Source organism: Ctenocephalides felis, unplaced genomic scaffold (genome assembly GCF_003426905.1).
Source record: "Ctenocephalides felis isolate EL2017-DRISC unplaced genomic scaffold, ASM342690v1 CF-g0.4_SCAFFOLD_03573, whole genome shotgun sequence".
Classification (NCBI taxonomy): domain Eukaryota; kingdom Metazoa; phylum Arthropoda; class Insecta; order Siphonaptera; family Pulicidae; genus Ctenocephalides; species Ctenocephalides felis.
In genome coordinates, this window is record NW_020539727.1 from 15,206,884 (window position 1) to 15,223,628 (window position 16,745).

A 16,745-nucleotide genomic window follows, 5' to 3' on the forward strand; every position below is an offset into this window, starting at 1 on the left:
TGGCAGTTTTTAAGAGAGCTAAGGTAAGTTTCATAATTTTCTTACTTTGGATCATCTTAAACAATTTTTTGTCCACGTTTTCGGGAGCACGGATCAACCGATTAGAATGATAAAGAAACATTCGGTTCCTGTTTATAGGGAGACGTGCTGATTAGTTTTTGGCAAAGGCAGGTCCGGCCGTTTCGGAGATACGAAGCAAAGAATGCAGAAAATAGAAATCGAGTTTTTGAGAAAACCGAGCATCCGATCAGAATGATTCAAAATACTTTATTGAGAGTACTGGTGAGTAGTTTTTGCCAAAAGCAACTCCAGCCGTTTCGGAGATACGCAGCAAAAATTGCAAATATAGCACTTATTGAGAACGGATCATCTAATTCGAAATTCTATTACAAAAATAAATTAACCCTTTGCACTCGAAATCTGCCGCTTCGGCGGCAAAATACGTATAAATCTCGCAATTCGCGATTGGAAAGGGTTAATAAAGACGTGAAACATGAGTACAAAATTTTTGCCAGCGATTTTTGACCAAAAATCCTGAACCGATTTTGCAAATTCAAAAACCCTCAAAATCAATTTGAAATTGCGCAAATATGGATTTTTGGTAAAAATATGGTCAGGCCATTTCCTCGTTATTAATTATTGAAAATATTATAGGCCTACAAAAAATGGTTCGTTTATAAATTTGAATTCAAAATTCTAACGGTCAAGTGCGTCCTTAGGTCATACAACTGGTCCGTTCCTTCGTGCATAGCCGAAGGATCACGAAGGGGTACGAGTTGAATTCCTCAACTTTTTCAAAATGTCAGTTAAACTTCTTATATCTACATAGCTAAATCATAATTTTATTTATTTTTATACATTATTTATACATATCATGCAACTTGGTTTAAGGCAAAATTCCACTTACACCTAGTGTTAATGTGTTAATCCTAAAATTTTATATGTTGGTAGGTTAAAGTGATTTTTAGCGCCAAGGATGGAGGAGTCTTATATGTAAATTTTAGTTGGTTTTATCATTTTTATACATGTGCCGATAAGTATATGATGACATCTATGCAAAATTGTGTTCGATTTTATTGAAAACGATTCAGTCGTCTGTTGAAACCCCAGCCATGTGTTTGTCTAGGTTATAGTTTTAATTCTTATGCAAAACTTGTGCAAAGATTAATCCACTATATAAGTTTTAGTCCATGTGATAAATATTTTACCAAAATGTTCAAAAGTCATTTAGATATGTTGGGGACAGGACAATTTTCTGATCAAGTCTTGACAGTTGTAGCTGTAACAGAAAACAATGAGGTTTGTGTATATACTAAATAATATATAATGATAATTTAGTCTTGATATTGATTTAATGTTTTAGAAAGTCGTGAGGAATATCAATGTACACAAAATTGTATTAGCTGGAGGCAGTCCTGTCTTTGAAAGAATGATTTTTGGATGTTCGAGTTACCAAGTTGAGGTTCACATTCACGAAGATGAGTTTGTGCTGTTTTACAAGTTTTTAGAGTAAGTTGGAGATAACTACTTTAAACACAAATTTAATAGTATAGTTATTTATACAATAGTATCTATTTATTTGTGATCTCGATGTGTAAACTTTGGTGTAAGGTAAGGTTGGTTAGGTCGAACCTCGACTGGGTACAGTGTCACTTTTCAGGGTCAATTTATCAGTTACCTGAACAAAAAGTGACTTAAATACTAAGTTTGAACATTTGTCTAGGTGTAAATATTGAAATACCGTCCTTAAATATGATGGATTAGTCATAAAATCAAATCCTGTTGAGGTTCACATTCACGAAGATGAGTTTGTGCTGTTTTACAAGTTTTTGGAGTAAGTTGGAGATAACTTCTATCAAACCCACATAGAATAGTACAAGATAGTATTTATTAATATTACTAAATAGTATTTATTTCTGATCTTGATGTGTAAGATAAGGTTGGTTAGGTCGAACCTCGACTGGGTACAGTGTCACTTTTCAGTGTCAATTTACTAGTTAGCTGGACGAAAAGTAACTTAAATGCTAAGTTTGAACATTTGTCTAGGTGTAAATATTGAAATACTATCCTTAAATACGATGGATTAGTCATGGGATAAATAAAATAAAATTTTACAACAAAAACTGTACACACCCGTGAGAGACTGTTGTGACAAACGTAAAGAACAATATCTATAAACACCAAATTAGTTAGCTAGTAAAGTTATCAGTTAATAAAGAACAGATAATTTTTAATCAAGAATTCTCTGTGAAACTTTTACATTACAGCAATTGTTTTCCAATAATGAATTTTTCATTCTCTTTCTTTTTCGTAATTTATCTGAGTCAAGTTAGATTTTTCTTCATCTGTTTATATTTCACCCAAGGACAAGAAATATATATCACATAAAACAAATCTAATTGCTGGTTATTATCTACAGCAAAATAATAAACAACGTAATCTATCTATATACAAGTACCAGTTATTATTAAAAGATATCAAAATTCCAATCATCTGAATACAAAACAATAAACAATACATAATAGATAGATAAAAAGCTAAAAGAGAGACTTAAAACCATCAATACATATTAGATCATGTTATATCCAACTATAAAATAAAAGATAAACATTTTTTTGTTCTAAACGATTAATGGATTTCGATAAATCTTTCTGGGGTTTGTTAAGGGAATTTTTCAGGATTTTTTGAATTTTGGAAATATAGTTAGATTGTAGAAATAAATGGAAAAATTTACAAACAACCGCTTATCATGCATTGAAAACATTTGAGGCATTGTTTGGCATTGAAAACAAATGAAAACTGTCATCTTATTTCAATTTACTTATGAGCCCTACGTCTGTCGGGTCATCAAGTATGTATATATATATATATATATTTATATATATATACATATATATATATATATATATATATATATATATATGTATATATATATATATCTTGAGGATTTTTTGTTCGACGTTGAAACATACTGAAATTAATTAAACTGCCAATCCGTCGAATGTAAAGAATTTATTTTATTTTTTATACGTTTCGAGACTAGATGTGTCTCATCATTCAGCTAAAAGAAATTTAGAATATAAAGAAAAAGTTTTAAAAAAATGAATTTATACAATGGAAAAAAATAAAATAAATTCTTTACATTCGACGCATTGGCTTTTTTATTCATATATATATATATATATATATATATATATATAAAATACACTGGAATAAAACCTAAATATATTGAATTCAAATATTTGTGTATTATTACATATATTTCTAATTATTTGCAATTTATTTATTTTATTATTTCAGGGCTATTTATTCAAGAGGACAATCAATAGATTTTTCTTGCCTTACTACACTAGAAATAGTACGCTTGATTACAATTGCTCACCGATATATGGTAATTCAATTTTATGTATTTATTTATTTACACAATTTAATATCCAAATTTAGTGTGCAAATTAAAAACCAAAAATGATACATGAAACATTTAGAATTGTTGAAATACACAAAACTCTTACATAGTTGCAAATAAACAACTCTAAATAAAAACTACTTGGTATATAAAACGTTTAATAAAAACAATGAATTAGTATTATTTTTTTATGTATTATCCGAAATAACTGTTTTGTGATTTTAGGCAGAAGATATTGTTAATATATGTGCAGTAAAATTAATTCCTGAGCAAATATGTCATGAAACTTTTGAAGTATTTAATTTGGCCTGTATGTATGATATTGAGGAGCTGAAAAATAAGTGTATAAAGGTATATATTGTAATATATATATATATATATATATATATATATATATATATATTATCTGATTTTGTTTTCAGTTTTTTCAAGAACATGTGAAGGATTTTTTTGCCCATGAGGGCTTTATATATTTAACATCAGATGCTCTTAACACAATATTGCAACTAGAAGTTTTGAAAATTGATACAGTGATTGAGGTGATGCAAACTTTAATTATATATATATATATATATATATATATATATATATATGTATATATATTTATTTTATAATTTTAGATTTTCAACGCAGTCGTAAGGTGGGCTGAAAATATTTTATATGATTCTGAGTGCCATATGGATGAAGATGATTCGAGCTTACGTGATAGCAATGTATTTTGTTCTACAATGGAAGCGAAATGTAGTAGTGAACAAGGTAAAATATTATGGATAATACATTTAAATTTCTCATCCATATTTTAACGTATTATAAAAATAAAAAAGTATTATTTGGAAATCATGCAATTAATAGTTCAAAAAATGTTGCGTTATTTATCTTTTCGAAGGAGACGTTTATGTTTTCGCTAAAAAATCCGATTTGCCAATTATATGTTTTCTCGACGTTTCAAGCCGTTCTGAATCGAATGAGACCGAATTTAAAGAAAAATTATGTGTGTGTATGTATGTGAGCCGATTCTTGATCGTTTCGACTTAAAAAATTTAAAAGACATTTGATGTAATTCAATAAAGAATCGGCTTACATACACGTATATACATACGTACTTACATACACACAGATACTAGGGAATTCTAGAGCCTCCCCCCATGAAATAATGCTTAAAGGCAGTTTTCTTGGGGCAAAAACGCAAGATATAAGCGAAGAAATGACATACCCAGACAAAAGACCTAGTTTGGTATGTATAAACATATACACACATAATTTTTTCAAAGTTGGATTTATTCGATTCAGAATGACTTGAAACGTCGGGAAAACGTAAAATTATCAAATCAGAATTTCTAATTTTCGGGAAGTTCCAAAATATATTTATAGAAAAATATTGTCTGTGTTCCAAACAATCTAATTTTTTTCAAAATTTTTCAAAAACTTTTAAAGCTTTTTTAAAATTTTAATTTTTGGTGCGGTAAGATTCAGAAATTTGTCTTAAAACACTTATACAATTTACAATTATGAGAAAACTGTTATTGCCAGAAGTTGGGAATAGAATTCTAGAGCCTCCCCCCATGAAATAATGTCATACTGCGGTTTTCGTGTGGACGAAACGCAAGACATAAGCGAAGATTTTAGTCGGTATTATGAGTAACGCATACCCCGACAAAAAACCTAGTTTGGCCGACTTTTTCCAAAATCGGTCTCATTCGATTCAGAATAGCTTGAAATGTCGAGAAAACATACAATTAGCAAATCAGATTATCTGATGAAAACTTAAACTTCATTTTCGGGAAGTTAAAAAATGTATTTATAATAAAATAAAGTCAGTGTTCTCAAAAACAGAGCATCATTGTTTTTAAACTTTGTTTTTAATTAGTGCTTATATATAATTGATAGCGTAAATTTATTCAATATGAGCAGATTTTTACAAAATCTTTAATTTTAAAAAAATTTACAGTTTCACAATGGCAAAAGATGAAAATAAATAAACTAGAGAAGAAAAAATCTGTATTATAATTTAAGTTATTGATATGTTCGGTGAGCATAGTCTTGAATTGTTTGGTATTTTTTTTAGTTATTTTTATGTTAATGAAAGCGTTTACTCAGGTTTTGGCTAGTTGCTTCGATATAAATATGTTCACAATTAGAGCAATTAATCTGATATACTAAACTGAACTAACCTTCTACTTTTTATTTCTCTCAATTTTAATTTTTATCTATAAAGAAAGTGCATTATTACATGTAGCTTTTTATATTTGTTTTATTATTGAAAAAAAATAATTTTCTTATAATTTATTAAACATGTTTGATATTAAATACAGTAATATTTATTTTTCGTCCAATATATTTGTTATGCATCAAAAACTGACCTTTTTATAGTTATTTTCGTTTAGCACGAATTTTCCATATAAAAGTGTTTTTAATAGTGTAGTGTAGTTTTTTCTGGTGTATTATTAATTTTTTATCAATTTAATTTTCAGTTCAAATGGATACATCTGATACACCTGATCCTGATTCCGGTATCCATTCGACCACAACTTTCCATAATCTTTCTGCAAATAATTCAAAACCAATTCAAAACTTTACCGGTTACAGAAACTTTAAAAAAGAATCTGTAGCCGAGTCAACAATGATGGACTGGTCTCCAGAAGAAAAAAAAATCGATCCGAATTATGGAAACAAGATACGAGAAATTTTAAAAGTAATTAATATGATACCTTAATCTAATTTTGTGTAAGCACTGTAATTATTTTAATTTTTAGAACAGTGGAGTATTGAAACGTATTAGATTTTGTACCATGAGTCCGGTAGATTTTGGAACACATGTTGTACCGAAACAAATTTTAAACAAGTATGAGGTAATAATAATTTTATCTGCAATTCTTATTGATGCAACAATTTATATTTACATTTTTTTACAGGTTTCAATAATTTTTCTTGTAATTAACATGCTCACAAAATCAGAAAGTGGTTGGGGATCTAGGTTAATAGATGGTTTAATATCGAGGAATAAGAATTATCTTACAGATATTTGTTTGAACTCCACTTCGCAAATTATTGAAGCAAGATCTTTAGAATGTACTACAGGTAATAACTTTATCATAAAATTAAAATTTTCTCTATATTTTATGCAATTTTATGTCGGCAAAAATAACGCGGCGCAAATTGAAGCGACGTTAAGTGAATTATTGAGATACTTTGGTCTCAAATTTTTTAAAAATTTGATTTTATATTGAATATTTTTAAAGTTTAACTGCTCAAAAATATGTGTACACGAGGAATTTTCAAAATTTAATTGATTTTCGGAGTTATATCTGTTTGAGCACAATAATTCACTTTTGTTTCTTTTCTCTGTGAAACTTCAAGCATGTATAAATGATTGAATAAATAAATGCATGAATAAATGTGCAAATAAATGAATAAGTAATTTAATAAACATGGATGAAAAAATTAAATAAACAAATGAAGTAAATAAATAAATAAATTATTTAAATAAATAAATGAGCATGAATGTTAATAAATAAATTAATAAATAAACCAGAAAGCTAATACATAAATAAAAAAAGAAATAAAATATACTAAATAAATAAAATAATTAATTGAATTAATAGATAAATAATAAATAAATGAACAAAAAGGCTAATGAATAAATAAAAAAAACAATCAATAATCAAGTATTAAAACAAATGAAAACTGTCATCTGCCAAAAATTTCAATTTACTTATGTGCCTAGACAATATTGGAATATGTATAATAAATTCATAATTATGAATAAGAAAAATGAAATATCTACATTATTATTGCCAAAAAGCAGCTGAAATTATTTAAGTTATTATTGTTTTTTTTTATTATTAGTTATTTATTTAAAATTTTATAGAGTTTTCTTAATAGAAGATTTCTCTTTAGTGTGATCTATGATATGTATATGTATATGTATGATACATACATACACACACACACACATACTTCCATTTTTTCTAAAGGATGCCAAAGTATTCAGAAACTTTCGAAATTTAAATATATATAAGAATCCTCATATTCGATTTTTTTTTGATTACTATAAACTTACCCTAAGCAAAGTTAAAAATCGAGATTATCAAAAAAATTGTACGTTTTTTTTTTCAGATAATATATAATTGAAATGATGAACTAATAATTAATAATAATTTACTATCTACTTCTTTCTTTTAATTAAGTTCTATTCAAAATGTAAAATTTTCGGTTTGAAAAAAATTATATTACGATTTAAATTATTGATATGTTCGGTGAGCATGGTCTTGAATTGCTTAGTATTTTTTTAGTTGGTGCCATTTTTTTTCAAACCGCTCCCCCCTCCTATTATTTTACCTGTTTTATTTGTTTTACAATGTTTTAGAGGTAATTTAGTTATCATAAAATTATAATTTTATTCGTATTTTATGCAATTTTATATCATGTACCAAAAATAACGCGACGCGTTAAAATAAATAAATAAAAAAAATAATTTTTTATTGAATATTTTTCAAATTTTATTCATTCAAGAATATGTTTGTCCAAGATGCATTTTCAAAATTTAAATTATTTTTGAAGGTATATCTGAGCGTGTTTTTCTTGACGATACCCACGATTTCTAAAATTCTACTAAACCGATTTATTTGAAACTTTTATAGAGTCTTCTTAATAGATTTCTCTTTATTACGATCTACTATATGTATATGTATGATACATACACAAACACACACATACATAAATTTTTTCTAAAGTATGCCAAAATGTCTAGAAACCTTTGAAGCGTAAATTTATATATAAAAATTTTCATTTTCGAGTTTTTTTCGATTAGTATAAACGTACCCCAAGCAAAGATAAAAACCGAGGATATCAAAAACATTGTACATTTTTTTCACATGTACTATAATAATTTACTTTAGATTACTTTCTTTTATCTTAAAATTTCTTTTATCTTTGGGTTAAAAAAATCTACATTATGATTTAAATTATTGATATGTTCGGTGAGCATAGTCTTGAATTGTTTGGTATTTTTTTAGTTATTTTTATGGCGTTTACTCAGGTTTTGGCTAGTTTTTCCGATATAAAAAAGTTCACAATTAGAACAATTAATCTGATATACTAAACTTAACTTCTACTTAAATATGGAACTGCTTTAAATAAAATGATTAGTCTCAATTCCCACACTATATTGAAAATTGAAGTTTTTTAAAAGGTTTAATTTAGAAAAAATCAATTATATCACAACAAATAAAACATTTCAAACGAACAATTATCTGACTACGTTCAGTGAAACTGCCTTTTACTTCATCATTGTAGAAATGTGCTTTTTTATGTCTTTCAAAAATTTGTTATCTAGACCTTTTTACCTATACGCGGGGTAACTAGGAATAGCCACGTGGCAAACTCGTTTAAAGTCTTATTTTAATTTTAAAGGTATTTTACCAAATAATTACATTTTTAATTAATGCTAAAAAACTACCAACGGAAGAAAATACTTTTATTATGGATTTTCAAAGATTACCGTTTATCTTCCGATAGCAAAGTCATAAGAATCAAGGTTATAGCTGGTTATACATCTTTTTCCCTCTACTTTCAAATATTGTTGTTAACAATGCTTAACTTTACTGGTTTTTGACACATCATTGGGGGACCTTTTTAACCCCGGACCTTCATATAATACTATCTATTCTTCGATAAATTCTGGGAAATTATAACTGGGAAAATGTTATTCGACAAAATGTCTCTTTGATCGATACCAAATTTATGTTCTGGATTTAAATAACATAAATAAAAAATAATATATAATAGAAAATGTATTATAAATACCAATGAGTGTATAATTATACAAATGAGATCTTTCAGAGCACCGTGTTTGAGAAAAATATGATTTGCAAGACAAGAGTGTTGCAACGCCAAAAAATGCATTTTCATATTAACATTTCAAAAAAGTTGATATTTTGAGTTCCTAGTAACGCTTGCGGCCCGTTTACTAACGTTTTTGAACATAAATAAAACTACGAACACAACTACTTACTACAATTTAATCATAATTAAATAATATTCACGTAAAACATCCTATTAAACGTAATTGAACATCATCTGTTAAAAACGTTTGACATTTGACGTATTAGCCACCGTCCATTGTTTTATTCAAATTACGCTTCTACAAAAATGTTCAAATTAAAAATGTAAAGTTTCTACGCGATTTTGAAATAATATCTCACCTTTCCGACAACCTACTGATTAGCACGAAGTTTTCCAAGACTAAATCTGGCCAAATCGGTTTAGCCTTTTCGATTTTTAGCGGATCATTTTATCAAGAGCTCGATTTTTATATATAAGATATATATATATATATATACATATATTATATTATATATTATGTATATTTTTTATTTTTTTCAGGGGTTCTCACATTTGATTTCCACAACCGATTTTGGAAGCGCAAGTCATCTTTCGGGTTCACCACCGAAACTTTTCAATGTTCTTCAAAAGTGCCGATCGTAATAGAAGGTGTGATTATGCCACCGAAATGCAAACTAACCAAAAGAATCGGTGCCAGATATGAAGAAGGGATCACAATTCATATTTACAAAACATCTTCAGAATCTAAAGCAGGCGAAGTGATAGCTGAATGTAACCAGAAAGTACGGAGACCTTATGGAAGTAATTTCGAGTACCCTATCAAGTATTCGCTGCACGAATCCCCCAGGGTTCTGTACGAGGGCCAATGGTTTACTGTTTTGATGTAAGTTGGAAATATAATATAATACGTAATATAATAAGTCGACTATAACGAAATATATAAGTCGACTATAACGAAATATAATAAGTCGACTATAACTAAGGTGACCATATTTTTTAAGTCAAAACCGGGACGGCAATTTTTAGTTAAGTTAATCCGGGACGGGAGGAGGGGTGTCTTGAAATAGTTTTTTATATGAATCAATGTTTTTAATCAGAACTGCGGACTTTCAGTAAGAACTTCATTATTCGATTATATGTACAATTACTTGCCAACAGTTATATACACTCCGATATAATAGTTTTGCTTAAAACGACTTTGAATTTGATATTTCATTGTTTTGCAATAAATAGAATAGAATTCCGGACATTTGTTTAGTCACAACATTTCCTAGGGAACACTTTTATACACTCCGATATAAAAGTTTTGAATAAAACGAGTTTGAATTTGATTTTTCATTCTTTTTTCGCAATAAATAGAAAATTCGGGACATTTTTTGGTTTTTGTCAAATAAGTAACAAATTTTATATAGGAGCACTCTTTTTGATTTAAATTTAATAAATATAAGTATAAATATAAATATAAATATAAATATAAATATAAATATAAATATAAATATAAATATAAATATAAATATAAATATATAAATATACTAGCAAACTCGACGAACTCCGTTTCGCCACCAGATGGTTTCGTAAGAAAGATGAAGAAATTTTTTGTTTGTTTTATTTGAAAAGGAAAAATTTGATCAGGAAGGAAAACCCGACTTATTTTTATATATATAGAAGATATTTATATAAATATATAAATATATAAATATATAAATATATAAATATATATAAATATATATAAATATATATAAATATATATAAATATATAAATATATAAATATATAAATATATAAATATATAAATATATAAATATAAATATTAAATATTAAATATTTATAGATATTTTAAGTTAAATAGGGTGAAACTAGATAAAATTTACTACATTTACATGCCAACACTTATATACAGTCCGATATAAAAGTTTTGAATAAAACGACTTTGAAATTGAAATTTTGATAAATGCAAAGGAAAATGCGGGACATTTTTCTACATTTCTTCAAATATCTCGAAAATTTTGTATCAGAGACTGTATTTTTTATTAGTACAGCAGAAACAGATAATTTTTTTCGCTTTTGTGTAAAATTCTATTCAATTTCTTCATAGTTATTTAAATATTCCAAAAAATCAAATTAGGAAAAAGTATGTATTTGTTTATGTGTGTAAGTCAACCGATTTTTGACCTTTCGTCGACGTTTTCTCAAACGGTTGGACCGATGTCAAAAATTTAAAAGCCATTCGATTTAACTCGATAAGGACTATCGTTTATCAGTTTTGCGCGATGATCAGCCAAGCCGTTTCTATGTTAATAGCAAAAAAGTGATTTTTTTTTTGTTAAAAATCCTTAAAAAAAATCGATCACGTGATTAATGGATGCCCCTAAAGTTGTTTAATTTTAAAAAATCATAAAACTGATTTTTTTCTGGCGTTTGTTAAGATTAGAAATCTCATCGACGTTTTCTCAAAAACTGCTGAATCGATTTTAAAAATTCAAGAACCATTCGATGTAACTCGATAAGTAACCATCGTTTCTAAGTTTTGTGCGATGATCGGCCGAGCCGTTTCTTTGTAATTTGAAAAAAAGTGTTAAGCTTTTCGTCCACATTTAAACTCATACTACCGAATCGATTTAAACAAATTAAAAAGTGTTCGAAATATATTAGTTGGGAATGATACTGATTAGTTTTAGGTGAAAATCTACCGAGACGTTTTCTTGTAATTAACTGTTGAAAAAAAAATTAAGTCGATTTCTATGGAACTTTTTTTGGCGATATATATCATGGTCTTATACAACTTATTGAAATATTACGCCCTTACGACAAGTAGTTTAATTTTAAAAATTCATCAAAGTTTGAGAACATGAGTAGTTTTTTTGACGTTTGTTAAAATTAAAATTCGACGATTCACTTAGTACTTGGTCTTAATAAACATACTAAGCCATTAAAGTCCTGGGGATACTGGTTCAATTATAAAAATCATTGATTTGTGAAAATTTGCTTTTCCGAGTTAACATGTCAGTTTGTGTTCAATTATGTGTAATAAATTCACTCGGAATACTTTTAATCACTCATAAATAAATTTATTTTTTATTGAGTAAGTCGATTATTTACACGCATCGGGAAGTTCATGTAACTTGCCTCAAGGCAAAAAACAAATACCAACTAGTTTTGTTTTGTAGTCTTAGGTTTTATTTAGATCTACTTACTAATTTTGTTATAATTTCAGAAAATTTCACAAAAGAGGCGATTATTATGGCGGAATAGGTTATCGTGAAACTAGTATTAATAACGACATAATCAGCGTTTCTTCCAAAAAACAATTTGGCATCATACAAGGATTCCGATATAGAACGATAGTATAAAATATTAATATTTTATTTATATAAAATATTTATATGTATATAAGCAGCTGTGATTTGGATACGGAACCATATCAGTATTATTAAAGGCTGTGTTGAACATTGCTTTAAAAAAGTCCTATATTTCTCGATTTAATAAACTGATTGCTGAAATTAATAATAACAGCAATAATAATAATATATAAATTTGCATATAATTTTATTTATATTATTATGTGAACTTTGCACGTTTTTATGAACTACACGTTGATAAGACTTTCTTTCCAAATTTTGTACATGTCCTATAATTTTTAAGTAATTATTTTAATTTATTTCATATATAAAACTAATGTTTTTAGTCTTAAAAATATTTTTTTCAAGTCAAAATCGAAGCGAGAAATATTGGAAAACCATATAATTTAATTAAAATTGTGATTTTTAATAATCCAATTTACATATTATTATGAATTAGTTAGTACTAAAGAGACTTTTATGCTACTTTTAAGATGTTTGTATTTTATTTGATTTTATTCTTGTTTTTCACTATTCTGTATATATTGTGTATGTCTTGTCATATATCTTGTACTATATCTTGTAAATATATCTATTTGTTTGTGAAGAAATAAATTATTTTATATTTTATATATTATTTATTTCTGGGTTTATTATTTTTCAGAATTTTATTTATTTTATTTATACTAACTTTCCTTATCTATGTATCTATCCATATATCACAGTTGTTTATATGAGTATGAATATTTTTTTAAATTTTTTTGAGAGCTTTTTCATGTTTCAGAAGTTTCTGTGACATCTGTTTTCACTTGGAAATATATGTTGCAATATATTTCCAAACTAGTGGTGTATGGCATCGTGCCTTAAGACAAGTTGCTGGAACTTCCCGCACCGTAATGAAATATTCGTGAAATTTCAAACGTTTTCAAATATATTATTACAAATACTGTAACTTTCACTATTTTTGCTATCTTGATATATCTGAGCAAATCAAATGTAAATCATAAATCAATTTATCTCCAGAACATTAACAATAGACATTTCATTTAGAACACAATTTAAAAAAAAAAATATAAAAATACACAAAATTGAAAAAGTGCTCACAGTCTAAACGCATTTGCAAATAATTCTGTGCGACATTTTCACTTATACTGTGTTTAGCCTGGCGGCATTTTCACATTTTTCAATAGTTTTCCCAAAATTGAAAAAGTACTCCAGTACATAAACAGTCTAAACGCACTTGGGTAAACATTTGTACTAGAGTGGCGCTTAGACTGTGCTTAGCCTGAGTCATTTTTTGGATTTTTAATTCAAAATAACCAAAATATTTTATGGAAAATAAAAAAAGATGTCATAATTTTTTATCCTCAAAAGCAATTGTTTTGTCAATACAAGCAGAAAGTTTTTTAGATCATTCAAATAGGACGCTTAGTTCACTCAAAAACTGCCACTTTTTGCACATTTAGCTCTGTATCTTCAAAATGGCGGGACCTGTCTTTGCCAAAAACTAATCACCTCTTCTCCCAATTATTACAAATTGAATGTTTTTTAGTTCATTCAAATCCGATACTTCGTTCTCTCAAAAACTCGATTTCTATTTTCTGAACTCTTTGCTCCGTATCTCCGTAACGGCTGGACCTGCCTTTGCCAAAAACTAATCAGCACATCTTCCTATCAATCTCAGTTTTAGGAACTATCAATAGTGATTGAATGTTTTTAAGCCATTCAAATCGGTTGATCCGTGCGCCCGAAAACGTGGACGAAAAAATGCGGACATACAATACGCACTCATCCATTTTTTCTGAGGTATGCCAAAATGTTCAGAAACCTTCAAAACGTCGAGAAATGCAAAAATTTGCAATTTCGATTTTCGGCTCATTACTCTAACTGCCCTATGGTTAAAAATCAATGAAAATATTTTTTAAAAAACTAAAATTTGCAGATTTAAAAAAAAGTGTCTGGTTGCATTTTGTTCCAAATTTTTGTTTCAAAATTTTATTAATTTTATTAATTTTTCCAGCAAAAAGTTTCCTATGTGCTCGACATTTTAAGTTATTCTGAATTTTGAATCGTTTGACACCGAATTTGGAACTATGTGAAAGTGGCATTTTGCTCTAAGGCGAGTTGCATGAACTTCCCCAAATATGTGAAAATTGACTTAATCAATGGAAATTGAGATTTAGATATTTCGATAAAATTTTTAATTGAAAATTTATAGGTATTTGCACAAAACTGAAACGAATGGCTTTTAAATATTTACACACATTTGTTTCTTAATTTGGTCTCAAACGATTCTGACTAACTTAAATAAAATTACCAAATAGCATTTTCTGGCAAAAACATAAACTTCTCCTTAGTAAGTTAATAATTAATAAATCATTCAAAAATAAATAAATTTAGTCGCCCACCTAATGCACCTGGAGTAATATTTATTTTCCCATTAGATGTAATTAAAGAAAAACAAACTTGTCAGTTAGTAATTAGTAAAATGTTTTTCCAAAGGTGTAATTTTACTTATCTGTTTACTTAAAATATCTTGTCCAATCATAATCTAATTATAATTAGAAAAAGCACTTTAGTTTCTTCAGAATTTCCAGTAATTAAGGATAATTTTTGGGGAAGAAGTAGTATAACATTGTACTTGGAAATAGAAAGTTAGATTTTTTTTAAACAAAGTAAAAAATGTTTTTTCAAAGTTGTTAAATTCGTAAGTATAATTTTTAACTTTTCGAAGTAAAAATTTTTATGTTTGTGCCAGAAAATTTGTTTTGCGAATTTTATGTTTTCTGGACGTTTCAAGTCATTCTGAATCGCCAGAGACAAAAATCATTTTTACAGCTGTTTTTTAAAATATCTATGTTTTGAAATCTGAATACTCAATAAAAAATAAACTCATAGAGTTTGTGAATAATATATAAATTGTAGAACAATTACAAAATTATCGACTTCTAGTTTTTATGATTTTTAGCACGCACATGCAGAAAATGCTTTTTATTAAAAATTCATTTTCAATTTAAAAATAGATTTAAAAAAAATTAAATAAAATTAAATGCAACACTAAGATTATTGAGGTAAAATTAAATATGTTATTAATTTTACTGATTATTATATTTTTTTTACAATTAGTCAAACTAGATGCATTTTGTAAAAAATATACTTTTGAGTGCATTTTTGGAAAATGTGTAACATTATGGTGCATCTCAGATATCTACTGCATTTTCAGTCAATTTGCTAACTTTTTAGCCATTTTACATTTTTATAGCATTTTTAGACTGCATTTTTAGACAATTTTCAACATTTTTTGAAGATTTGCTTTATTATCTGGCAGTATACTGTATTCTCATATAATTAAAAGCATTTTTATGCAATTTAAAATATTTTCAGATTGCTTATAATTTTGACTAAAATGTGGATGACAAATTATGCACTTTTTTATTAATTTTAAAGAAATAGCTTAGCCGATCGTCACACAAAATTAAACTTTTAATTCTGTGGAAAAAATATTGAAGTACGTTTACACATACTCATTTTATTTTTGGTGTCAATCGATTCAGAATGACTTGAAACGTGTAGAGAACATAAAATGTCATTTTGGCGAAAACATGGTCCCCTTTTTCAAAAAAAATATTTTTCGCATTATTTTATTCTAGGATGCAAAATACATTTCTGAACAATTACAAGTTGAAGTTAAATATATGAACTTATCGTGTTAAACACGCGAACAAGGCTTTAATAGTTATTTATTTAAGTAAACTATATTTAGATGTTTTATAATTAATTAATTAATCTGATTTCAGATAACTGGCTTTTGCTGAAGGTTAAATATTGTTGCATGATTTTAAAATATTCAGTAATGAAAAGTGCAGCAAAAAGATCTGTATGGACTGTTAGTCCTTATGGAAAAACCGAGAGGGCAAGAAGATCCAAAAAAGGTCAGTTTTTGAATACTAATTATATTAAATAAATTAAAAATTAATTAATCATAATGAAATAAACTAAATTGAAATTCAGAAATATTTAGATTTTTTCTGTTTTTAGATTCCATAAAATATGTAAATATTCATTTTTTCAATGCATTTATTATCGATTTAATTGATTTTACAAAAGTGTTAAAAATTTACTTTACAGGGCTATTAAAGTAAAATTTTATCACAAAAC

The 16,745-nt window shown here is 27.1% G+C and overlaps 1 protein-coding gene across 1 annotated transcript; it reads left to right on the top strand.

Moving 5' to 3' along the window:
- The first annotated feature begins 845 nt into the window (after nucleotides 1-845).
- On the top strand, nucleotides 846-12,640 carry LOC113389236. Its single transcript, XM_026626295.1, has 11 exons — nucleotides 846-1,299; nucleotides 1,364-1,509; nucleotides 3,301-3,391; nucleotides 3,632-3,757; nucleotides 3,829-3,945; nucleotides 4,027-4,162; nucleotides 5,878-6,098; nucleotides 6,160-6,255; nucleotides 6,319-6,484; nucleotides 9,791-10,133; nucleotides 12,464-12,640. The coding sequence occupies exons 1-11, from the start codon at nucleotides 1,213-1,215 to the stop codon at nucleotides 12,597-12,599; spliced, it is 1,665 nt and encodes a 554-aa protein (XP_026482080.1). The 5' UTR covers nucleotides 846-1,212; the 3' UTR covers nucleotides 12,600-12,640.
- The last annotated feature ends 4,105 nt before the right edge of the window (nucleotides 12,641-16,745 follow it).